The sequence below is a fragment of the Podarcis muralis genome, chromosome 10 (assembly GCF_964188315.1).
Source record: "Podarcis muralis chromosome 10, rPodMur119.hap1.1, whole genome shotgun sequence".
NCBI lineage: Eukaryota > Metazoa > Chordata > Lepidosauria > Squamata > Lacertidae > Podarcis > Podarcis muralis.
Genome location: NC_135664.1, coordinates 75,211,246 through 75,236,235, shown reverse-complemented (window position 1 = coordinate 75,236,235; position 24,990 = coordinate 75,211,246). Strand labels below are relative to the sequence as shown.

Genomic DNA, 24,990 nt, shown 5'->3' with positions numbered 1-24,990 from the left:
GAATAGCTCTGTCTTACAGGCCCTGCGGAAGGAAGTTAAATCCTGCAGGGCCCTGGTCTCATGGGACAGAGCATTCCACCAGGTCGGAGCCATCACTGAGAAGGCCCTGGCCCTGGTGGAGGATAGTCTGACTTCCTTAGGGCCCGGGACCTCTAAACTAGGGTTATTCATGGTCCTTTGTGGGGCATACCAGGAGAGGCGGTTCCGTAAATGAGGGCCCTAAGCTGCTTTATGTCATAAAGCATTCATTAGGTCAGCAGTGCTTGAAACTCAATCTCAAGGTCAAGAATCCTGCATTGCAGGGGGTTGGACTACATGATCCTTGTGGTCCCTTCCAATTCTAAAAGATAATAATAATAATAATAATAATAATAATAATAATAATAATAATAATAATAATTTATTTTTACCCCACCCCCACCCATCTGGCTGGGTTTTCCCAGCCCCTCTGGGCAGCTTCCAATGAAAGATTAAAAATACATTAAAACATCGGTCATTAAAAACTTCCCTAAACAGGGATGCCTTCAGATGTCTTCTAAATGTCATATAGTTGTTTATTTCGTTGACATCTGGTGGGAGGGCGTTCCACAGGACAGGTGCCACTACTGAGAAGGCCCTCTGCTTGGTTCTCTGTAACCTCACTTCTCACAGGGAGGGAACTGCCAGAAGGCCTTTGGAGCTGGACCTCAGTGTCCGGGCAGAACGATGGGGGTGGAGATGGATAGGTATACAGGACCGGAACCAAATCTACAATTCTATGATTCTGTGAGGTTTGAAGGAGCTGCAGGACTCCAATGTTGCTTCTGCTAGAGCAGGCAAGCCCAGCAACCCCTCTGGAATTTATGCAAAGAGATTGCTGGCAGCATTTTCCTGTACTTTTCTGCAACTAGAAGAAGCCTACAGTCATCACCAAGAGCAAAAATTAAAGCTTTTGCCAACCTGGTGCCCCCCAGTTAAACTAGGACATCCCCTCAGCTGATGGGAGGCTGTAGCCCAGCATCTGAAGGCTGGCAGGTTGGCAAAGGCTGTTCTACAGATGGATGAAGCAGAACTGCCACAGGCAAGAGCTGCTTTGGCGCTCTCAGACAGAATCCATCTGCAGCCAGTTTCTGTTGCTGCCTTTGGCCCCGTCAAAAGAACAGCTTTGCCTGCAGAGGGAGAGAGAATATGGACATATTCTCTTGCACAATGGCAATGGGCCTCACCTTTTCCTCTTCTGCTGCAGGTCCACTGCTGACATCTCTGTCAACTCCATCTTCTCCTACTGATGCAGCCTGCTTCTCACGCCTAATTGGTGGGAGTTGAAAGAGTCACGAGAAAAGGAAAATCAGAGCAAATTGTTGTTTTTTAAATTTTAATCCCTTTCTTTTCCAAGCAAATGAAAGTCCCCCCGAAGAGTGCAATTTCAGAATCCAGGTTACCAGGCAATACTACAGTCAAGGTTCAGGATGAAGGCGCCAGGCAAACTTTCCTGGGGAGAGCATTCTACAGAGCGGGAGCCACTGCAGAAAAGGCCCTGTTCTTGTTGCCACTGTCCGGACCTCACAAGGAGGAGGCACACGAAGGAGGGCCTCAGATGATCTCCGGGACCAGGAAGGTTCATATGGGAAGAGGCGGTCCTTGAGGTATTGCGGTCCCGAGTCTTTGGTACCACAGAACTTTCTGCCTACTTACAGCTATAGTAATGACTGGTTGGATGCAGTCAGAAAAATAAGCCAGTGTAAAATTCTTTGCACTGATCATTTCTATCTACAAATGGTGGGGGTGGTTTCAAAGTACATAGACAAATGTGGTTTTATGTCAAAACAACAACACGTCTCCTTGCAAGCAAGGAAGCTAGCACGTCAGCGGAGCTGTGTTTCTGGAATTATAATAAAACACACGGAGAGGAATGGTGGAAACACCCCCCCCACGGTCATAACACGAGGCAGCAGGAACGAGCAAGCGAAAGACATGCCAACTTAAGACAAATGAAGCAAACATTTGGAAGCAGAAAACAAAATTGCTCCTTCACGATATGAGGAAATAAACCTAGAGCACTCTCAATGCCAGAAACCTTCCAGAAAAGTTTTTGCTGCCAATATTAAACAAAAGTACACCTGACAACTTAAAAGATTTGTCTAAAGTAAAAAAACAATGGAGAGAGACAAAGCTATCTTGGCAATACAATCAAGCCTCGGATCGCGAACATCTCCGTTTTGGAACGTTTTGGCTCCCGAACGTCAAAAACCTGGAAGTAAATGCTCTGGTTTTCGAACGTTTTTCGGAAGCCGAGTGTCTGACGCAGCTTCCGCATGAGTGCAGGAAGCTCTTGCAACCAATCGGAAGCTGCACCTCGGTTGTCGAACGTTTCAGAAGCTGAACAGGCTTCTGGAACGGATTACGTTCGACAACCGAGGTTTGACTGTAACTAAGTCAAAGGCAGCACAATGGGCAGAGGAAGGTGAGGGATTCCAGGACAGAAATATGAAGAGCTCTAGCCACTCCGGAAGTGAAAATCTTCCCTCCCCCTCAAAAAAAGTTCAACTAACTTCTTATTGGAAATGAAATCAAGTGCCTGGAAGACCAGTGAGTAGAGAGATTCCACCTGAAAAAAGAGAAAAAAGGCAACAGGTTTAGAGGCAAGAATGGAGGTTTGCTAAGCCAAACAATTTTGTTGCAGTTCCATGGTCCATCTAGTTTGAGCATTCTTGATAGCCACCTCACCTTCTTACTGTAGATGCAGGCAGAACCTTGGATGAGCATTGCTGCTTCTGTAAAGTTCATGGTGGTTCTGCCATTATCAAATGAAATGCAGATCTGCGCCAGCTGCAGGATTAAAAAAATTAATAAATACATGAGATGACAAGAGAATACAGGAATAATATTCTGTTTTGGCAAACTAATTCTAACAGACAGCAAGAGCTTTGTTTGATTTTGTTCCTCAATCATATCAGCATCAAAAAGCAACTAAGGGTACTGCTTATATCCCAATTTAACAGGGAACAAACGGAGACATGTTGGATCTCCCATAGCTTGCTTCCCTGAAACTTTGCTTCTCACAGTGAGGGAACTGTCAGAAGGCCCTCGGTCCTGGACCTTAGTGTCGGGTAGAACGATGGGGGTGGAGACGCTCCTTCAGGTCTACTGGGCCTCTGAGGCCGTTTAGGGCTTTAAAGGTCAGCACAAACACTTTGAATTGTGCTCGGAAACGTACTGGGAGCCAATGTAGGTCTTTCAGGACTGGTGTTATGTGGTCTTGGTGGCCACTTCCAGTCCCAAGTCTAACTGCCGCATTCTGGATTAGTTGCAGTTTCTGGGTCACCTTCAAAGGGAGCCCCACATTGAGCGCGTTGCAGTAGTCCAAGCGGGAGATAACCAGAGCATGCACCACTCTGGCGAGACAGTTTTGTGGGCAGGGAGGGTCTCAGCCTGCGTACCAGATGGAGCTGGCAGACAGCTGCCCTGGACACAGAAGACAGGTGCTACTCCTCCTTTAAAGCCCCGCCCGCAGCTAGGAGACTTTCACTCTTCAGGGGCAGAGACACCATAGGTAGAATGAGATTCCTGTGCCAAAGCAGTTCCCTGCACACATGCTCTCCCTCAAAGCAGGAGCAAATGGAGGCACTTACCTCCTCCAGGTACTCTCCCAGCTGAGCTGCCACATCCACCGCCCAGTTCGCAGTGAGGTCCCTTATCGGCTTGAGGAAGTGCACGAAACGAGACTCCACGTCCTCCATGGCAGCAAATCCCATCCAGAACAGACCCACACTCCAGGGGTTTAATGCATTTTAGGCACAAAGGTTCAGGTTCCGCCCGCTGTTCAAAGACCTGCTGTTCAGATAACAAATAACCAAAATAAAGAAGAGAGGGACTTGCATAATCCCACCCATTAAGAACTGGAGCCAGTGTGGCACAGTGGTTAGAGCAGAGCTTTCCAAACTTCCCACGTTGGCGACATGCTTTTTAGATATGCGTCATTTCACAACAAAGTAATTTGGTTTTACTAGTGAACCAGAGTTTGAGCTAACCCCTTTACAGTTACGGGAGGAGTGGCAGGGAGTGTTTGAGCAATATACCTACACACTAACACACAGTTTGGAAAGCTCTGGGTTAGAGTGTAGGGACTATGACCTCCTGGAAGACCAGGGTTCAAACCCACCATCAGGCGCCACACCTTGGCAAAACCAAGCAGCCTGGCTTCAGAACCCTCGGTCTTGTTTTCTACCCAATGCCGAAGACTCCCTCTTTACCCATTTATCATCAATTTACATATCAACTTTTACATGTGTCCCAAGGCGATTTGCAAACATGCTACACTTGAAATAATGTTTTTAAAAAAATCTTTCTGTCCTAGAATGGGAACTTTTCACACATTACTTAAAAAGACAACAAAATGAATTGGACTCCTTGGCAGGTTTTGAATAAACATACCCAAATTTCTTGATTGTTAACATAGTAGATAGATAATATAAGGATTTAGACAATTTTACAGTATGCAGAGAACAATATGAGTTGAGAAATCAAGAGGGAGGAGCTGAGAGGAAGTCTCAGGGGAGGAGGGAGGCAGGGTTTGATGGGGAGGTGAAATGGGGGGGGGGAATAATGAGATGTTTTGATATTTTGTTTTGTTGAAAAACAATTTTTTTGTTATTTTTTTTAAAAAATATTTCTGTCCTGCTGGACAAGCTTGCAGAATCTACTATCACTTATCAATTCATGAACCACCTGTTCCATGTGTCTCAAGGCAACACACCACAGGAAGGCGTGTATTTTAAGGGCACGCCCCTTTCCTCCAATCGTAAACCGTTCCTGTTCTCTTTCCACCACCACCCCGACATCTTTATAGACAGTTAAAAAGTACATACTTATATGTGCACTTAACATGGTGAGACGTAAATAAGAGAGAAAAAGAGAAACAGCCCCCATGTAGAAGGGGGAGGGGGGACAGAGAGGAAAAAAACACACCAAACTTATACAGAGTTGCTATCCTGTTCTTTGCATGCGCTTCACGTGTGCCTCTTAGAAATTCTGATTATCAGGCAGTACATAAATGCCTGAAATAAAGCAACTGTTTTCACTCCGGACTCCACCCCATATTTTTACATTGATGCCAAATGCATCCTACTGTTATTATGGTTATTGTTAATTATCTGCTCTTCCCCTGGGCAGGTGGCCACAATTAAAACACGGTATATTAAAAGTAGAGCTTCAATTAGAGTCACGGGAATAAGGCGGGCTGGGAGGGGAGCAGTTAGGGAGTCCTAAGAGCTCCTCTGAAGAGCATGTGCACTAGAGGCGCCAAATGAAGGGAATCAATCAACCAATCAAAGGAACAAATCTTTTGGAGTCGGGAGGGTCGTTTCCTTTTGGTTTTAATGCTATATCTAGGTGGCTTGGGGGGGGGGTGTTGCTTTAGGTTGCCCTGGGCAAGATAAAAGCGGGTCACAAATTCAACGAATGAATAATTCATTGGTGGATTGGTGGACTGAACAACCGAATGCATGAAGGGAAGCAACAATCAAACGAATTAGTAAAGGGAATGAAAACACGGAGTATTTATATGTTTTTTCCCCTAATACCGAGAACCACCCCATGATCCTAGGATGAAGGGGCGGTGTCAGTGCCAGATTTACGTATAAGCTAAACAAGCTATAGCTTAGGGCTCTGCTCTCTTGAGGGGTCCCAAAAAATCAAAGGGGGGAAAACAACACTGGATGTACATTTCCAAAATGTAAGCTAAAGGAAGCTTTTCTAAAGGAACTTTTGTTATTGCCAAATACCAATGTGTTTGCATTATCAAGTTTGTTATGAATACAAAATAATTTTACGTTAGAGCTTAATAATTATTTCACTGTCATGTACAAATGGCTTTAGATACCTCTTAGGTCCATCAATGACCATATAGCATCTATTCCACACACAAAACAGCGACAATTTGTTGTTGACAAAGGACAGCTGGACATAGAAAGGGCCCCATTACCTTCAGCAGCTGAGGGCCTCATCAAACCTAAAACCTGGGCGGTGTGAAAATTTAACACCTCCTACAACAACGACTGAATGAATGAACAAATTAATTTCATTCTGAACTGCCATTAATTTGATTCTGAATTGATTTTAGAATGTATTTTAATTGACTGTGATTTTATGTAAATGGTGCTGTTTTTACTGTTGCTAGCCGCTCTGAGCCCGGCTTTATTATTATTTAATAATAATATTTAATTATTATTATTATTGTTGTTCGATAACTAAGTATAAAAAGCTAATAAACACACCTATGAATAAAGGAAGGGAATAAATGAAGAAACAAATGAGACCCGCGAATAAATAAACGAAGGGGGTAAATGGGGGGGGAGTGGGCGTCGTCGTCTCCTGAGCATGTGCAGAGTGCAATGGGCCTCAGCGCCGCCCCCTCCCCTCCCCTCCCGCCGTGAGAGGGGGTGTTCCTACCTGCGCGGTTGCTATGGAGACCGGGAGACCCCCCCCCGACCCCGACTCACCCGTCGCTCCCTTGCGCGCCGCTCCCAACGCTCCGCGAATTCGTCTTTCCCGCCCGTCGCGGTGCAGTGACGCCATCGAAGCCGCGCCGCAGTGACGCCATCCCCCGGCGACGCCTCTTGAAGCGCAGGCCCCGCCCCCGGCTCTCTTCCCGGCCCCGCCCTCCTCCTCCTCCCCCGCGCCCCGCCTGGGCGCTGGCGTTCTAACCGCGCCCCTTCGCTGCGCCTGAGCCAATCGGCTCCGCGGCCCGGGCGTTCTGAGCCCGCCCCCTGGCGAAGTTGGCTACATTGTAGCGAGCGGCGAGCGCAGGCTGCTTCTTTCCTCGCCGCCGCCGCCGCCGCCATGGGAGCCGAGCCGCCCCGCCTGGCCCGCCAGCTGTTCCTGCGGGGCTTGGCCGCCGTCTACGTCGCCGCCTTCGCCTCGCTCTACGTCCAGGTCCCCGGTAAGCGCGGCGCCGAGAAGGGTCCCCCTGTTCCCGGGACTCGGGCCCTGCTTCTGCTGCTGCTGCGCAAGGCTGGGCTCCGTCCCGGGGGCTGGTGAGGGCCCCGCGGGCCGGAGAGAGGGAGGAGGCCGCCGGGGAAGGGGGGGAAGAGGGCCAGGGTTTGTGCTAAGAAGCGGGAAGCCTTGAGCCGAGCCGTTGCACTCTGTACGCGCTCAGGTGCCCTCTTGCTCCCCTGCACGGGAAGCGGCGTTTTGAGGCTCCTTGGGGGGCGGGGGGGGGTTTCGCTGGGTCTGCACGAAATGTGGGTAGCAGCTCTCGGGCGGCAAGCGCGCGGCGTGTGGGTTCGGGTGTCCTCGGAAACCGGGCCTGGCTGCATTGCAGCGGGTCGGACTGGATGACCTTTGGGGGTCCCTTCGGACTCTTAGCATTTTGTGATGCTGAGGATTCTAGGCATTGCAAGCTGGGGGCTGCAGGTGAGGTCGGAGGGAAGCATGCATGGAACCCCGCGTGTGTGTGTGTGAGAGAGAGGGAGACGTGGCTGTCGGCTTGGGCCTGGAAGGACCGGGACACATGCTGGCAACTTCGGGGGAGCTGGCCCGGGCAGCGGAGTCGGTTCTTTGCAGGGCGCCCCTCTGGCTCGGCAGGTGGAGGCAGGACGAAACCGCTGGGAGCAGCTTGGTACAAAGCAGCGGTCTCCAACCTGGTGCCCTCCAGATGTTGAAGACTGCAGTTTCCCCCATACCTGACTCTTAACTGTATTGACAGGGGCGAACTTTGGTGATATGGTAAAACAGCTGGAATTGTAGTCCAAAACAGCTGGAAGGCACTGGGTGAACCCATTATTCATGTTTGTCCTGTTATTCCTCCTGTAGGAGCACGGGGTGATTATGCAACACCGTGGAAATATACCCTGACATTGCTAACCGCTTTATTTAGGGCAGGGGTGGGAAACCTGGGACTCTCCAGATGTTGCTGCTGTGAGCTGGAGGAGAACAACATCTGGAGTGCCACAGGTTCCCCATCCCTGGCCTAGAATTCTGGTCTTGATCCAAGGTGGGTTGCAGCAGGTGTTTGGCCCCTGTGGGGACAGATTAAGAGGTCCCCAAATCCGTATTTGGGTAAAAAGGGGGTCTTGAGTCTGCAAAGGTGGGAGGCGGCTGATCTGAGTCCTCTTCAGCTAAAGGGGTCCATGGCCCGGCCCCCTTCCTCACAGGGCCCTGTTGCTGGAAACCACACCAGAGGAGAGAGTCAAATCCTGCTTGCGGGTTTCCTGTCGGGGCACCTGGGCTCGGTGGGCCAGTGGCCTGATCCAGCAGCTAGACTTTTCCAATTGAACCTCCAGGGCCAGCGGCAGTCTATCCAGCTTCCTAGGCTCCGTGGGGCATCCGTGGGATGCTGGGGTAGATGGACTGTCGACCTAATCCTGCAGGTCTCCTCTCACGGTCCCATCCGCCCTAAAGAGCCCACCCCTTACTTTCTCCCCCACCCAAATCCTGCCTCTTCTTAGGAAGTCCCTGCGGTGGAACGGAGCCCACTGCCCTCAGCCCACCCCCTTTCTCCAGGGCCGGATATCCTATGGAACTTCCCCCTCCCTCCACTTTCAACATAACACGTGGCATCATCCACATTGCAATAGTGCAAACTTGGTGCAGGATTTTGGAGAGGGGGGTGAGGGTGTCGGTGCATGTGGCTTGCAGCCAGCTCTTGCACACCGTTTATTTTTGCCGGGCAATGCCCAGCCCAGCCTGACCGCAGCTACTGTCGGAGCAGAAACCCCCTCCTCCTCCTCCTCCTCCTCCTCCTCCTGGTTTCTCTTCCCCTTTTCTGCAAGTTTCCTGCCAGCCTTTCCTTCCCCTCCGGCTTCTGGGCCCTCCGCCAAGGGCCTCTCATGCTTCCAAATCCAGCTCTTAATCTCCTTATGGCTGGAGGCTGTGCCGAAAATCAAGCCCAGGGCCCTTTTCAGCTGGGGGAAGTTTCCCCCGCGCAGCCCAAAGCCGGCCTTTTGCTTTCCTTGCCCCCTTGCGCACTCAGGAAAATCCCCCAGTTGTCCTTCCCAGGTGGTCCCCACTGGTGAGTTGGGGTCTTCTTCTGCAGGTGGTGGATTGAGCGGATGAGACCCAGCGTGGGTCCCAAGGGTCAAGAAGGCAGCTTCTGCAGAGGGAAGTGTGGGGCAGGTGGGGCTCAACCACCTGGGGGGCGGAACCCATTGAGGAGAAGGAGAATTCGGATCCTAAGCCTCTGCTGCCTCTGCGGGACATCGTTAGGAGAAGAAAATAATAATAATAATTTTTATTTATACCCCGCCCTTCCCAGTTCAAAAACTGGGCTCAGGGCAGCTAACAACAAATTTAAAACACTTAATTGTAAAAGCAGCATAAAATACAATATAAAAACAAGAATAACAATGAAATTCAAAAATCAATTAGAAAAGGGTCATGCGCAAAGCCTACACAAATCCGGAGTCCCTGAGACAGTTGGATGGTGCCTTGTACACTTCCTTGCAGCATCTCCAACAGTCAAGCTCTCCTTTCCTTTGGACCCCATCAGCCAGGTCCAGGGGGGGTTTCTTGTCCTTTGGGCAGCCCCAGACCTCCAGGCACACAGCCCAGTCTTGCGGCCCGGGGAGGGGGGTCACTTTGTTGCTTCTAACACAGCAGTTTGGCTTCACCCTCGGAGGTGCACTCCATTGTTGTCTTTTGAGACAACTGTCCTTCCTAGGGAGGTGGGCTCCTCCACACATACTTTTTGGGGCATGGGACCATTGCAGCATGGGAAGGGTTGTAGCTTAGGGGGTGGGACACTTGCTTCAGATCCTGTATCCGTGAAGGAGCGTCTTCACCCCCATCGTTCTGCCCGGACACTGAGGTCCAGCGCCGAGGGCTTTCTGGCAGTTCCCTCCCTGCGAGAGGTGAGGTTACAGGGAACCAGGCAGAGGGCCTTCTAGGTGGTGGCACCTGCCCTGTATAACACCCTCCCGTCAGATGTCAAGGAAATAAACAACTATCTGACTTTTAGAAGACATCTGAAGGGAATGTTTAGGGAAGTTTATGTTTGATGTTTTTCATCTCTGCCAAGCTAAGCAGTTGGCTCCTTACCTCTCTCGCCCTGACCTAGCCACTGTGATCCACGTGACGGTCACCTCCAGACTGGATTATTGTAACTCGCTCTACGTGGGGATGCCCTTGAGACTGACCCAGAAACTCCAGCGGGTGCAGAATGCTGCGGCGAGGCTCCTTACGTGGTCCTCGCCGTGGGATCACATTCACCCAGTGCTATACCAGCTGCACTGGCTCCTGTTGGAGTATAGGATCAGGTTCAAGGTGCTGGTTTTAACCTTGAAAGCCCTATACAGCTTAGGACCCTCGTACCTACGGGACCGCCTCTCCTGGTATGTCCCACAGAGGACCTTACGGTCTTCAAACAAAAACATCTTGAAGGTCCTGGGCCACAGGGAGGTTAGGCTGGCCTCAACTAGAGCCAGGGCTTTTTCGGCTGTGGCCCCGATCTGGTGGAACGCTCTGTCACAAGAGACCAGGGCCCTGCGGGACTTGACATCTTTCTGCAGGGTCTGCAAGACAGAGCTGTTCCCGCAGGCCTTTGGCCAAGGCACAGTCTGACCCGCCCCCCCCCCCTCAGTAAAACTCACAGAACTCTAACCCAATGGTTGCCATTGGTTTGATTCTGAATTGATTTTAGAATGAATTGATTTAGAATGCATTTCAATTGATTGATTGTGATTTTATGTGAACTGTGTTGTTTTTATTGTTGTTGGCTGATTTGAGCCCAGCTTCGGCTGGGGAGGGCGGAATATAAATAAAAAATTATTATTATTATTATTATTATTAATTGCCCTGTGGCTGTGGCAACCCAGTCAGATGGGCGGCATGTATATAATAAATTATTATTATTGTGCTGAAAGCCCTGGGTTCAGTCCCTAATGGCATCTTCAGCTGGGAGAGCCCCCCGCCTCTGAACCCGCAGAGTGTTGCTGCCAGTCCGTGCCAGCAACTCTGAGTTAAATGGACCAATGATGTTGGGCCTGACAGGCTAGTTAGTGTTTTGCAGGGATGGGCATCGTAGTTCAAAGCTTCATTAGGGCGCCGAATTGGGGAAGGCTGGAGGTGGGAGCTCTGTTGGGTCCGGAGGTGCCGTGCCACCATAAAGGGGTGGGCGGGACGAGGTCTTGCCTGTGACCGCTGCCGCCAACTCCTCCTCCTTCGACCTCCTTGCAGGCCTCTACGGGAAGGATGGCATCCTGCCCGCCCGGAAGGTGCTTCGCTTCAGCGGCAAGGACTTCTGGGAGCAGCTGCGCGACTCGCCCACCCTGCTGTGGCTGGGGCCACGCCTGGGACTGGACACGGAGCAGGGCCTGGAGCTGCTCTGCCTGCTGGGGACGCTGCTCTCCTTCGGGGCCCTGATCCTGGAGCCTCTGCGAGACAGCCTGGTCTTCCTGGCCCTTTGGGCGTTCTACCTCTCCGTTTATCAGGTATGGGGGGCGGCAAGCGGCGCGTGGCCTTGGGGTGTGTGTGGTAGCAGTAGGGGGCAGTCTGTGCCGCTTGCTGGTGTTTTGCAAGGGGGGGGGTTGTCCTTGGAAGCCCAAGATAAGCAGCCAAAACATAAACCGTAAAAGAGCCAAGGTGACTTGGATACCTTTCAGAGGCAGTTTTATTCACTCGTCAGCTCTCAGCTTTAAAACCCCACCAGCCTTTTGGCAAGCTGCGTTAATGCCCCCCCAGGAGCGGGGCCTTTTCTCCCATGACTCCTCATGTGCAAACCCTTGCCCCGGGAGCTCAGAGGGGCCGCTGCTTACTTTGGGGGGAATTAGGCTCTCAGAGAGCAAATCTCCTCCTTGCTGGGGGTGTCTTTGAATTGGAAATAAATGCCTCTGTATTCTGAATTGTTGTGCATCATTTCGCTCGGCGCATGCCTATATTTTCTGCCCAAGAGCTCAAGGCAGTTGGCAGTGTGCAGCACTGAAAAAAACTAAGAGGGCCAAGGCGAAACCCGTTGCCTGCCGTTCTGTTCTGTTGGCGAATGCAATTTAGGTTGACTGGACAGAGCCCACTTGAGTGTAAAATCTGGATTCTCAGCAGCCTTTAGGGTCTCTTGGGTGGGAAGATGGGGTGTTAAATGGTTTAAGCCAGCAGCTGTCAAAAATCCCCGTGTTGCGTAAACTCACCCCCAATGTCCCCCTCCCCTAAGAAAAGCATTATTCAGGATAGCAGGTTGCACGACCCACATGATAGCACAGTAAAATTTCATTCCTATCAGGGGAAGGTGAGGTATTAATACACATAACAGTAATCAGTAAAATTCAAAACAATTGCACATTTATTCAAAATCCAATTAAAATTATGTAGCTTAAATTAATGCAATGGGTGAAGTTGATCCGGTGATATCAGCTTTTCAAAGTCAGATAGCCATTTACACCTCCAGTGCCCCCTTCTCGCCCCCTTGCTCTTAGCCCCCCACCCCCGGCCAGGTAATCTCACTGCCCCCCCATGGGTGCTACCACCCACAATGGGTACCACTGCTTTAAGTCAGCAGAATAACGCAGTTAAGGGAGCCCCCGCAATATTTTGTGTGGGGTTTGAATTGTTCCAACTTGGCTGTGTCGTGAAATGTGCTCCCTTTGCCTTCTGTGTCGTGTGCCCCCCCCCCCCAGCTAGGTCATCTGGCAAACCTTTTGCCGGCTGACACAGAAGAAAAAAACGGAGCGACAATTTCTTAGTGCATTGTTCCAAGATTGGGGTGACTTGGAGCGAAGGAGGGAGGCCGGCTTTGACCCCCAAACAGGAGGGAAGGGGTTCAGATGAGGAGCAAGCCCTGAGTCACCGTTCATCCAGAGTTTTGGGTACCGCTTCAAATGTTCCTGCGTTCTTCCCTAAGGTCAGGGGAGTCGCAGCGTGGAGAGGGATTCCCTTGCTTTTAGAGCATCTCAGAGTGACATTCCAGTCTCCTCCGCCAGGCTCTCTTCTCCCTCCTTCCTTTTAAGGCTGTGAGTGAGCGCAGAGGACTCCAGCGGACAGACAAAACTGTGACCTAGATCTGGGGAGGGGTGGGTCATTTCAGGAATCCTCCCGCGACCAGAATTGGCGCTTGTCGTCGCATCTCCCTCTGGGCACAGACTCTCCGTTCTGTGTTGTGCCCTATTGATCCAGCCCCCAGCCCCAGATGTTTTCCACGTCCCGGTTGATGGGAGAATCTCTGCCAGTGGGGTGGGAGAGGTTGAGAATTTAGAAGGTTTGGAAAAGGGCCGTCAGAATTACCAAAGGGATGCTGGCAGTTTTTTGGGGGGGTTATCTTAAAGGCGACGGGATAGAAAGCTTATAAAATTATTCTGGGGGTGGAGAAAGTGGATAGACAAAGGCTTTTTCTCCTCCATAACACTGGAACTCACAAACATCCCAAGAAGTGGGAAGATCCAGGTCAGAGAAAAGAAATTTCCTCTTAGTTAAACTGTGGAACTCCCTGCCACAAGAGGCATCAACGGCCATCTACGCGGATGGCTTCAAAAGAGATTGAGACATATTCATGGAGGAGGAGACGGCTGTCAGTGGCTGATATCCAGGATGGCCCATGCTCTGGTCTCCGCAGTCAGAGGCAGCAATGCTCCCGAATGCCATTTCTTGGGAAACACAGGAGAGGAGTGTGGTTTCATGCTTGAATCCTGCTTCTGGGTTTCCCCGCAGGCACCTGGCCGGCCAGTGTGAGCAGTGCCGGTTTTACATATAAGCTAAGCGAGCTGTAGCTTAGGGCCCCTCTCTCTTGGGGGCCCCCAAAAAATGTAAAGGGAAAAAACCTGGTTGTACATTTCCAAAATATAAGATAAAAAAACAAATAAAATAAAACCTACATACAGCAACAGTGTGTGTTGTGGAGGCTCCTATGATTTAAGTCATGGGCCCTGTCTGTTCACCTGCTCCCTAAAATTTTGCTCCTTTCTATATATAGGGTGCCTGCGTTCTGCATGGACTGGTTGCATGGTAACATGTGCAAAAGGCTTGAGATACCTATGAGGTCCATCAATGACCATATAGCATCTATTCAGCACAAAAAACAGCAACCATTTCTTGTTGACAAAGGACAGCTGGACATGGAAAGGGCCCCATCAAGGACCTTCAGTAGCTGTGGGCCTCATCAAACCGAAACCCGGCCCTGAGTGTGAGAGCAGGATTCTGGGCTATATGGACCATTGGCCTAATCCTGCAGCTTCTCCTCCTGCTTCCATTGCTATTCCCCAAATAGCAACTCCTTTGCTCAAAGGTGGCAGCCGCTGGGTTGATCCCGAGAGCTTGACATCCTCCGAAAAAGGGGCCAGGCCTGCGCTCTCCCTCCTTCCTCCCGGGTTCCTCTTCCCACGCCATTGTGCTGTCACGAGTTGACAGCCCTCCGGGACCTCCTGGCGGGTTCGGCAGGCAGGCGGTGGAGCGGCTCTGGATCTGAGCCTGTGGCAAGGGAGCTGGGTTCAGCGCCAGCAATCTGCAGCCGGCCCTCATCCTTCTCCTCCGTCTTGGCTCCCTCCCTGCGTGGGGACGGGCAAGGCGCAGGTCCAGTTGGCGGGCCGTGCAGCCCTCTGCGGGAAGATCTTGGTGGAGATTTCACCGGGGGGGGGGGGAGTTGCATGCAGCATCGGGGGAAACCCAAACCTGCACAGTTCCTCAGGGAGCGGGCATGCACAACGCGCTTGCTACTTGCATCCCTCTTATTATTATTAATTCTCAGTTGGATCTATTGCCCACCCTCCACCCTCAGGTCTCAGGGAGGGTCAAAGCAATCTATTGCAGTGGTTTCCAAAGTGGGAACTAGTGTCCCTAAGAGGGGGCAATTAGATTATTGGGGGGGGGGGTTGCTAGGGGGCAGCAGAGGAGCTCAGGAGTATTATTTATGAAATTTGTATACTGCCCTAAATTAAATTAAATTTGTGTGCTGCCCTACTGCAGGCTAAAATCACAATACAGTGGTACCTCGGGATGCGAACGGGATCTGTTCCAGAGCCCTGTTGGCATCCTGAAGTGAACGCAACCTACATGTGCACGTGTGTGGGTCGTGTTTCGCTGCTTCCACGCATGTGCGCGATATCATTTTGACCTTCTGCGCATGTGTGCGCGGCGAAACCCAGAAGTAACACGCTCCGTTACTTCCGGGTCGCTGCGGAGTGCAACCTGAAAATGCTTAACTTGAAGCACATTTATCCCGAGGTATTACTGTACAGTATAAAAGCATAATAAAAATGACAACCCAATAATATCCCTCTCCCCAGCATATTTTTAAAGGGCGTTGGGAGTAAAGGACTGTTAGACTTTGAAAAGCAGGAATCGCCAGATTGAATTCATCAGATTGGCTTAATTAATTAAACCAAACCAATTTTAGCTGGGTTTCGAAGAAAGGTGCAACTAGCTGTTCCTGCTTTGAATTTCATGGTGCTATTTATTGAAGCTGAAACAGACGACAGAACCACAAGACTGGTGTAAAATATTCATTACCACTACACAAAACTACAAACGCAAAGCGTGTGGGTGTTCTCTTTCTGCAGGCAAATTTGAACTGCAACTTCTTCTTCCTTTATACATATTACCATCCGTGCCTAATCAGCCTAGAAAACCACACCCAGAACTCACAGAAAAAAGTTCTTAAAGTTCTCTGCACCCTTTTACTGTTTCTTAACGAATGATACCTAACACTATTACCATCCTTGGTGGGTCGTGCAAATCGCTCTTCTGAATGATGCCTTTTTTAAAAAAATTAAAAAATAGGGTAGGGGGATCTGGGGATGAGTTTAGGGAACCAAGGGGGCAGTAGCCCCAAATGGGTTTGGGAAACACCAATTTAAAATAGAACCAGTATAACAGATTGCAGTCTCAAGAATAGGAATATTCAGAAGTACCGTATTTTTCACTCTGTAAGACGCACCTGACCAGAAGACGCACCTAGTTTTTGGAGGAGGAAAACAAGGGAAAAAATTATTTTGAATCTCAGAAGCCAGAACAGCAAGAGGGATCGCTGTGCAGTGAAAGCAGCGATCCCTCTTGCTGTTCTGGCTTCTGGGATAGCTGCGCAGCCTGCACTCGCTCCATAAGACGCACACACATTTCCCCTTACTTTTTAGGAGGGGAAAAGTGAGTCTTAAAGAGCAAAAAATACGGTATTCAACTCGGGTGTCCACAGCCAGGGTAAACTGGCGCATCTTTGGCAGTTGTTGAAAAGTGCTTAGTGGCAGTTCTTCTGTGGGGAGGGAGTCCCACCGCAGAGACACCCTCTGGGCTGCCTCCACCCAAACCTCTGCGGACGGGAGGTGGGGGGGGGTCCCCTTTGCCAATTTCGCCACTGACAAGGGTCTGTAGGGAAGCAGGCGAAACTTCAGATATTTGGAGCGTCCCGAGCCTTTGAGGGGCATTGCGCTAGTGGGAGAGCCAGAGGCAAGCTGGCCACCGAAATCTGCAAGCGGCTGTATCTGAAAACCGTGAGATTTGCCAGGGTGGTTTTTTGCCAGCGGTGCTACAGCCGGGAGGTGGGTGCAAAGAAAATAATTAGTCGAAATGGAGTGGACGGTGTGGGTCTGAACCCCGTTTGATGTGTGCTCTCCCCTTTCTCTCCCTGCAGGTCGGACAGGTCTTCCTGTATTTCCAGTGGTAAGTGGCACATTACATAATAATAATAAAGGTAAATGGACCCTTGACCATTAGGTCCAGTCGTGGCCGACTCTGGGGTTGCGGCGCTCATCTCACTTTATTGGCCGAGGGAGCCGGCGTACAGCTTCCGGGTCATGTGGCCAGCATGACTGAGCCGCTTCTGGCGAACCAGAGCAGCGCACGGAAACGCCGTTTACCTTCCCGCCGGAGTGGTACCTATTTATCTACTTGCACTTTGACATGCTTTCGAACTGCTAGGTTGGCAGGAGCTGGGACCGAGCAACAGGAGCTCACCCCGTCGCGGGGATTTGAACCGCCAACCTTCTGATCGGCAAGCCCTAGGCTCTGTGGTTTAAGCCACAGCACCACCCACGTCCCTTGATTAATAATAATAATAATAATAATATTTATACCCTGACCATCTGGCTGCGTTTCCACTCTGGGCAGCTCCCAACAGAATAGTAAAAACACAATAAAACATTAAACATCCAGGCTTTGGGTGTGGTGCTTCCTTCTTTCTCTGACCTGCTGGGGACGGCAGGCTGCAAATGACATCCAGGCTGTGGTGTGTGTGTGTGTGTGTGTGTGTGTGTGTGTGTGTGTGTGTGTTTTGCATGTCCTCTGCTCTCAGCCATCCGTTTTAAAAAAGAGGGGATTAAAGAGGATGGAGAATTCATGCAGTGCCCCTTAACTTCAGCCACAGTTGTTGTTTGCCTAAACTGGGGGAGGGAACGTGCACATCCAATCCTTGAGACAACGGATGGCTAAAATCTGGGACGGGGATGCCTGGTTAAGCTTTCCTACGTGTTGAGGAGCAGAGAGGACAGACAGCTTTGCAAAGTGGGCCGTGGCGTCGCTGTGCGTCAGGAGCTGAGCGTCAGGATGTAGCCCCTGGGCTCTGCGCCTCCTTGCTTCATCCTGCAAGCTTGCCGTCATTTGTTTGGAAGCAGAATCTGGCGTTTTGGTGCTGAGGACAGAATTTATATTTTTTTAATTTTTCTGTTGTGAACCGCCCTGAGATCGACGGTTATAGGGCGGTGTACAGGTTTAATCAGTACAGCAGTACCTTGGAAGTCAAACAGAATCTGTTCCGGAAGTCCGTTCGACTTTCCAAAATGTTCGGGAACCAAGGCGTGCCTTCCGATCAGCTGCAGGAAGCTCCTGCAGCCGATCGGAAGCCACGTCGGATGTTCGGGTTCCCAAGAACGTTCAGGAACCGGAACAGTCACCTCTGGTTTTTGATTGTTTGGGAGCTGAAACGTTCGACTCCCAAGGCATTTGAAAACCAAGGTACGACCGTAATATAATAATAATAGATTTAATATTTTTTATTAAGTTTTACAATTTGATATTGAACACAAGCATTATTGTCACAAAAATAATCTATAAATCCCTATCTCCCTCCCCTCTCCTGTGACTTCCCTCAACTTCCTCTTCTGGTTCTTTGGATATTTGTTTTTCCTGCCTTTTTTATTTTACCTTAATTTTGCAATCTTTTAGTTAAATATTATTGTAATCTTACCATTTTTGTGCCGTATTTTTTCGTATTACGTCTTACCCTTTATTGTTTCCCCATTATTACCTCTTAACTTTTATGCTTATTTTCTTAATTGTAAGTGTTTACTCAAACACTGCTAGTGAGTCCACATCTTTACGATGTTTCTGTAAGTACAACATAAACGGTTCCCAGTCCTTTTTGAAGTCTCTACGGTCCTTGTCTCTTAGTTTTCCAGTTAGTTTTGCCATTTCAGCAGGGCCGTCTTTAGCAGATGCAGCACTGGGGTGCAAATATCCGCCCAGCGCCCCCAAATTACCACGGCTAGTGTTGGGGTGCCCGTAGCTGCTCACTGCCAGCCATGGGGGTGGGGTGGGCGCAACTCTCCCCCATGCCGCTGTGGGAGAGCGATCCTCGCAGAGGCTTGGGAGGGAAGCTGCATACTCGCCAGCCATGTGGGTGGCGGGGCACAGCTTCTATCCTAAGCCACTGCGGGGATCGCTCTCCTCCCGAGGAGGCTTGAAAGGGAAGCTGCACGCCTGCCAGCCTTATGGTTGGCAGGGTGCAGCTGGCATGCGTGCAGGGAAAGGGGAGGCCGCTGGCAAAGCTGCGCAGCTCCCCACTCACCGGGGCGCCCCTTAGAGTCTGGCAACTTGGCGTGACGCACCACTAAGCTCTATGGGAAAGACAGCTCTGCATTTCCGCTTCCTCCATCAGTTTTTCTTGCCCATTCTTCTTTGGTTGGTACAGTGGACGCTCGGGTTGCAAATGTGATCCATGCGGGATGCACGTTCGCAACCCGCAGTGGCGCGTCTGCGCATGCACAGGTTGCGATTCGGCGCTTCCACACATGCAAAAGCACAATTTAGCGCTTCTGTGCATGCGCCGGAACCCGAAAGTAACCCGTTCCGGTACTTCTGGGTTTCGGCTCATCCGTAACTTGAAAAAACGCAACCTGAAGCGTCTGTAACGCAAGGTATGACTGCATCTTGTCGTCTTTCCATCTTTGGGCTAGTAACATCCTAGTCGTGGCATACATAAATAGTCTATTCCACTCTTTTGGCAAGACTTGGCCTGTAATACCTAGCAAAAAGGCTTCTGGGCTTTTAACAAAAGTTGTCTTAAGCATTCTGTAATAAAATAATGAGACCCAGGCCTTGACCCTGTGTGTCTGTGTGAAGGGCGGCATCCCAGAGCGGGTGGCCTCCCCTGATTTCTTCTCCAACCTCCCCATATCTTTCTCCCCTCTCAGGGACAGCCTCTTGCTGGAGACGGGCTTCCTGGCAGTGCTGGTGGCCCCGCTGCACCTGCTCAAGTGGCGCACAACGGCCTGGCGGCCGCACGACGGAGTGACCTTTTGGCTGTTGCGCTGGCTGCTCTTCCGCCTCATGTTCGCCTCGGGGGTGGTGAAGCTGACCAGCCGCTGCCCCACCTGGTGGGGGCTCACAGGTCAGTGGGGAACTCAGGGGAAAAAGGGGTCGCAAAACGAAGAGGCAAGGCCTGGATTGGAAAGCCGTGGGCTATAAAGTCAGGGAGGGGCAGTAAACCTCAAACGGCTCTTGTTTGTGGGAATTTTGAGGATAGTTGGAAAGGATATATTGAATAAGTATTAGCCTTCCTTCACTCACGTGAGTGAAATGATGTAGCAGAGCAAATTCCCCTCGATATAGCTAGTTTGCAGATTCGTTTGAATCTCCTAGTTAAGATTATTTCCTGGTGTCCCCTTTAATCCCTCTTAGAAGAATAAAGACACGAGGGTCTTTCTGATTAAGGTAACAAAAGGTTTACTCACATTTCAGTTCACGATTTGATCCCTGAAAGGGAGGCTTTACTTAGTAGCTACACAAAGAAACTGAGCTCATCTCATGTGGAGACTGGACTCGTGTGCTGCTGGCTGAGAGCCGGCAGACAGCAAAATCACATTTTGATAAGAAAATGGTGGCAGGAGAGTAGCAGGCAGGAAAAGAACAGCTTAGTTTCAATCATTGAGCAGAAGTCAATTATGGATCAGAAAACCTGTTTCGATGTATTCACCTCCATCAGCTAATTTTTAAAGGGCCGTGTAAGTTTGAGGACTTTCGGATAAATGTATCCTGTTATTTTCTACGTTTCTCAGAGATGACAACTACGTGTGGGTAGATCAACGTGTATCTTGAGCTTTTCTGTGCGTTTTCCATGAACTTACTGGTTTCTGATTCATAACTGACTTCTGACTTGCTCAGTGATTGAAACTAAGACCTTCACGTTGAATCTATGGACTAACCTGAACTTGTCTCTGCTCATAAACTCTTATCTCTAATTCTGTAATGAATTATTGTGTTATACATATCTTCATGAGTTTGAGCTTGTAATCTCTGTTAGAGTTTGTAATCCTTGTCAGAATACATACTTTGGAATGGATCGGTTTTTGTTAAAATTGACTATTGATTTGCGAGTAGGGACCACTCCCACTGCTGAAACTTACATTGGCCGGAGTTCCTGGTGTGCTTTTTTCTTGGTATATTTAATAACAAGAACTTATTTAACGTTAGCAAAAGAACAGCAACAAGAGAGAGACAAAAACTAGAAATCAAGGCTGAGAAAATGGCTGCGTGACTCGACTCTTTTATGGAGTCAGCCAGATCCATGTCCATCTCCCAGGTCACATGCCGTGAAACAGGAAGTTACACCGACTGGATATCCCCCTAATTGTGCCCATTCTAGGGAAAGAAGGAATGTTGAATTTGACTGGTCCAGTGGATTACATCCCACATTGTGGCCTGAATGTTTGGTCAGAATCTCCTTTCTGAATCCCTCGTTCCAGATCCTTTTATGAACCCCCAAACCACTTGTCTCCGCAGCTTTAACCTACCACTACGAGACCCAGTGCATCCCCACGCCGGCCTCGTGGTTTGCCCACCAGCTGCCCGTCTGGTTCCAGAAGTTCAGCGTGGTGGCCACTTACGTCATTGAGATAGCCATCCCGGCGCTCTTCTTCGCTCCTCTGCGACGCCTCCGCCTCTTTGCCTTCTACAGCCAGGTATTCACAGGCAACATTATTCATTCATTCATTGAATTTATATACCGCCCTATACCCGGAGGTCTCGGGGCGCTTCACAGAAAAGATCACAATATATAAAATCAAAATAAGAACAATAGCCCGACAACAACCCCCCCAAAACGAACCACTTTTTAAAAGGGCATAGGATGTCAATCAGGTTTGGTTAAAAAGGAAGGTTTTTGCCTGGCTCCCAAAGGAGTACAGTGGACGCTCCGGTTGCAAACATGATCTGTTCAGGATGCACGTTTGCACATGCGCAGGTTGTGATTCGGCGCTTATGCGCAAAGCACGATTTAGTGCTTCTGCACATGCGCGACCGCCGAAACTCAGAAGTAACCCATTTCGGTACTTTCGGGTTTCGGCGGGTCTGTAACCCAAAAAACCACAGCCTGAAGCGTCTGTAACCCGAGGTAGGACTGTATAACGAAGGCGCCAGGCAAACTTCCCTGCAGAGAGCATTCCACAGACGGGGAGCCACTGCAGAGAAGGCCCCGTTCTCATGTTGCCACCCTCCGGACTTCTCGAGGAGGAAGCCTCAGAAGATGATATCAGGGTCCAGGTAGGTTCATATGGAAAGAGGCGGTCCTTGAGGTATTGCGGTCCTGAGCCGTTTAAGGCTTTATAGGTCAAAACCAGCGCTTTGAATTGGGCCCGGAAACTAATTGGGAGCCAGTGCAGTCGGACCAGGATCGGTGTAATCCGCTCAAACTTTCAGCTGGGCTGTGGAGATTCTCTTGCAAATACATCTATTCTCGGCCCTGATAAATGAGCTTCTTTATATAGACCCTGTCCCTGTCCGTTTGCATCCGGTCGGGTCGTGGGGTGGGTGGGTTGTCTTTTAAAACCTAGGTTTAAGATCATAACGACAGGTTTCCGAAACCCTTTCCAGGTGGTCCTGCAGCTCCTCATCATCGCCACGGGGAACTACAACTTCTTCAACCTTCTCACCATCGTGCTGAGCTTCTCGCTGCTGGATGACGAACACTTGGGGATGTGGCTGGGCCACGGCCGGAAGAAAACGGCAACCGGTAAGCAGCTTTGGTCTCCGTGGCTCTGTAAAATGGGTACAGTGCTAGCGGCAGGTCTGCATCATCTGATCCCCAAGTGGGTGGTAGTGCCTTCTGGGAGGTTGCCAAGGGGCACTGGGGGTGCAGAAAATTCTTAGAGTTCAAGTATCTGGCATCACCAGATCAAGTCGTCGTCCCCCTCCAGTGTTGAATTAAGCCAAATAGTTTTCATCGGGTTTTGAATCAATGTGCATTTCATGGTTGCTCTTTCGAATGTTGTGTTACTATCTTTCTTGGTGGGTTTTGGGTTCCTTCACTGCGAGAAGTGAGGTTACAGGGAACCGGGCAGAGGGCCTTCTCGGTAGTGGCTCCGGCCCTGTGGAACACCCCCTCCCATCAGATGGCAAGGAGATGAGTAACTGTACAGTGGTACCTCGGGTTACATACGCTTCAGGTTACAGATTCCGCTAACCCAGAAATAGTACCTCGGGTTAAGAACTTTGCTTCAGGATGAGAACAGAAATTGTGCTGCGGCAGCAGCAGGAGGCCCCATTAGCTAAAGGGGTGCTTCAGGTTAAGAACAGTTTCAGGTTAAGAACAGACCTCCGGAACGAATTAAGTTCTTAACCCGAGGTACCACTGTAATAATAATAACAACAGTAATAATACTAATAATTTATATCCAGCCACTCTGGGTGGCTCCCAACAGAATATTAAAAACACAAAACAGCATTAAATATTAAAAACTTCCCTAAACAGGGCTGCCTTCAGATGTCTTCTAAAAGTCAGATAGTTGTTTATTTCCTTGACATCTGATGGGAGGGCGTTCCACAGGGCGGGCGCCACCACCGAGAAGGCCCTCTGCCTGGTTCCCTGTACCCTCACTTCTCGCAATGAGGGAACTGCCAGAAGGCCCTCAGGGCTGGACCTCGGCAGAGCGATGGGAGTGGAGATGCTCCTTCAGGTCTACTGGACCATTTAGGGCTTTCAGGGTCAGCACCAACACTTTGAATTGTGCTCGGAAACGTACTGGGAGCCAATGTAGGACTTCAAGGAATGGCGTAATGTGGTCTCGGCGGCCACTCCCAGTCACCAGTCTTGCTATACATTGGAAGCCGTCCAGAGTGACTGGGGCAGCTCATTCATATAGGCGGGGTACCAATAATAGAATCATCACCATCATAATCATTATTACAATATTCTGAGTAATGCTTTTTCTAGAGTATCGGGTGCAGGGGATGAGTTTATCGAGTCGAGAGGGCTGGGCACCAAAAAAGATTTCGCCTCCATCGCCCCCTCCCTCCCTGGTACCTCTTAGCACCCCTTTCGCCGATGCCACGGGGGAGCAGCAATAAACCCACCTTCGTGCAAATTCTGAGCAGTGAACTCCTTCCGATCTACTAGGAAGATAGATATTTTGAGTTAAAACTCTCTTCCCTCGAAAGCGGGTGTGGAGTTTGAGTCGCTCTCCCCACCCTCTCTGCCCAGTGACCCATCTAGTCGTGTTTGGCCACAGCCCCTCTGTGGAGTAATGAGGTCTGGTACACTTCCCTGCAACTCAGCTTCTCCCAACTTGTTGCAGAGTAAAGCACAGTGTTGTGCTTTTGTGTGTAAGCATTCAGAAAACAGAGTCTGTACGCGGCTTCTTTCTAATCTCTAAGAAGCTTTATTATGTACAGAAGCAGAAATAAATCATCAGCTCCGGGAGCAGCCAGCATGGCGACTCCCATCTCGGTCAAAACACAAAGCAGGCAGAACAGAGAACAGATCCTGGGATGTAGGAGTCTCCTCTCCTCAGTAGGCAGGACGCAGGACTCTGAGCTGTTTAACCCTGTAAGCTCTGATTCCCCTCACCCCCTCCACGCCCACCCCACCCCTCCATCCTTGCATTGCTCCGTGTCGTCTCTTGTCCTCAGCTTGGCCACCCAGCTTGGCGTCCGTCATGACCCTTCTGTCCGAACTGGGCGCCTATGGCTTGCTGGTCTACTGGACGGCTCTTTACTTCGACCTGAAGGTCAACTGGGAGAAGAAGCTGATTGAGTCCAAGGCAGGTATGGAAACATCAGAATACTCAGAACTTGCAAGGATGACGGGGAGAATAAGGGGAAATTCTAAGCAGAAATTTAGTAAAGATTGGACAATGTTCAAAGAATGTCTTAAAAAGTATTGTAATAACACAAATCTCCTGACAGATTTGAATTGAATCTTGAAGTTTAAGGAAATTACAAAGTAATTTTTTCCTGACAATTAACTGAAAAGAATAATAAAAAATGAAAGTGTGTATAGACTAGTAAGGTATAAAAAGCACAATGAGGAGAATCGGAAGTTAAAGGGTATACAATGTCAAATGAGGTGTTAGTCTGTTTATGTTGCTTTTCGTTGTGTTTATGTTCTATGTAAATTATTTTGTAGTAAAGATTTTTTAAAAAGAAACTTCTGGGAACAAGATGCTGCTATAATCATGGCAGGATAAAAATAGAATATGCCAGTGCCAGATTTACGTATAAGCTAAACAAGCCCATAGCTTAGGGCCCCACTCTCTTGGGGGCCCAAAAAATTTTTTAAAGGAAAATAACCACTGGATGTACATTTCCAAAATATAAGATAAAAAACAAAAGGAAACCTACATACAGCAACAATGTTTTGTGTTGTGTAAGTCATGGGCCCCACCTGCTAGCCTGCTCCCTAAAATATCCCTGGTTCGCTCCTTTCTATATATAGGGTGCCTACATTCTGCATGGACTGGTTGCACTGCAACATGTGCAAATGGCTTGAGGTACCTATTGGGTCCATCAATTACCATAAAGCATACATTCCACACAAAAAACAGTCATAATTTGTTGTTGACAAAGGCCAGCTGGACATATCAAGGGCCCCATGACCTTCAGTAGCTGAGG

General features: G+C 49.6%; 2 protein-coding genes across 5 annotated transcripts in view; one reads left to right on the top strand and one right to left on the bottom strand.

Moving 5' to 3' along the window:
• The window catches only part of NCAPH2 (non-SMC condensin II complex subunit H2), a 32,682-nt gene extending 26,080 nt beyond the window's left edge, over positions 1 to 6,602 (bottom strand). For 2 of the 4 annotated variants that reach the window (XM_077935528.1, XM_077935531.1), the window contains exons 1-5: positions 6,480 to 6,602; positions 3,612 to 3,813; positions 2,707 to 2,808; positions 2,532 to 2,587; positions 1,206 to 1,287 (exon numbers count right to left, since the gene is read on the bottom strand). In XM_077935528.1, coding sequence (XP_077791654.1) covers positions 1,206 to 1,287; positions 2,532 to 2,587; positions 2,707 to 2,808; positions 3,612 to 3,734 — 363 coding nt within the window. In that variant the 5' untranslated portion in view covers positions 3,735 to 3,813; positions 6,480 to 6,602. Of the gene's footprint in view, positions 1 to 1,205; positions 1,288 to 2,531; positions 2,588 to 2,706; positions 2,809 to 3,611; positions 3,814 to 6,429; positions 6,447 to 6,479 lie in introns of those variants that run through there. The other 2 variants (XM_077935529.1, XM_077935530.1) reach the window with 2 other exon arrangements.
• Positions 6,603 to 6,781: 179 nt separating this feature from the next.
• Positions 6,782 to 24,990, top strand: part of LMF2 (lipase maturation factor 2) — a 29,725-nt gene continuing 11,516 nt past the window's right edge. Inside the window, exons 1-7 of the mRNA XM_028746312.2 lie at positions 6,782 to 6,919; positions 11,152 to 11,405; positions 16,523 to 16,551; positions 19,299 to 19,495; positions 20,887 to 21,065; positions 21,976 to 22,114; positions 24,010 to 24,144. Of these exons, the coding sequence (XP_028602145.2) occupies positions 6,820 to 6,919; positions 11,152 to 11,405; positions 16,523 to 16,551; positions 19,299 to 19,495; positions 20,887 to 21,065; positions 21,976 to 22,114; positions 24,010 to 24,144 (1,033 nt within the window). The 5' untranslated portion in view covers positions 6,782 to 6,819. The remainder of the gene's footprint in view (positions 6,920 to 11,151; positions 11,406 to 16,522; positions 16,552 to 19,298; positions 19,496 to 20,886; positions 21,066 to 21,975; positions 22,115 to 24,009; positions 24,145 to 24,990) is intronic.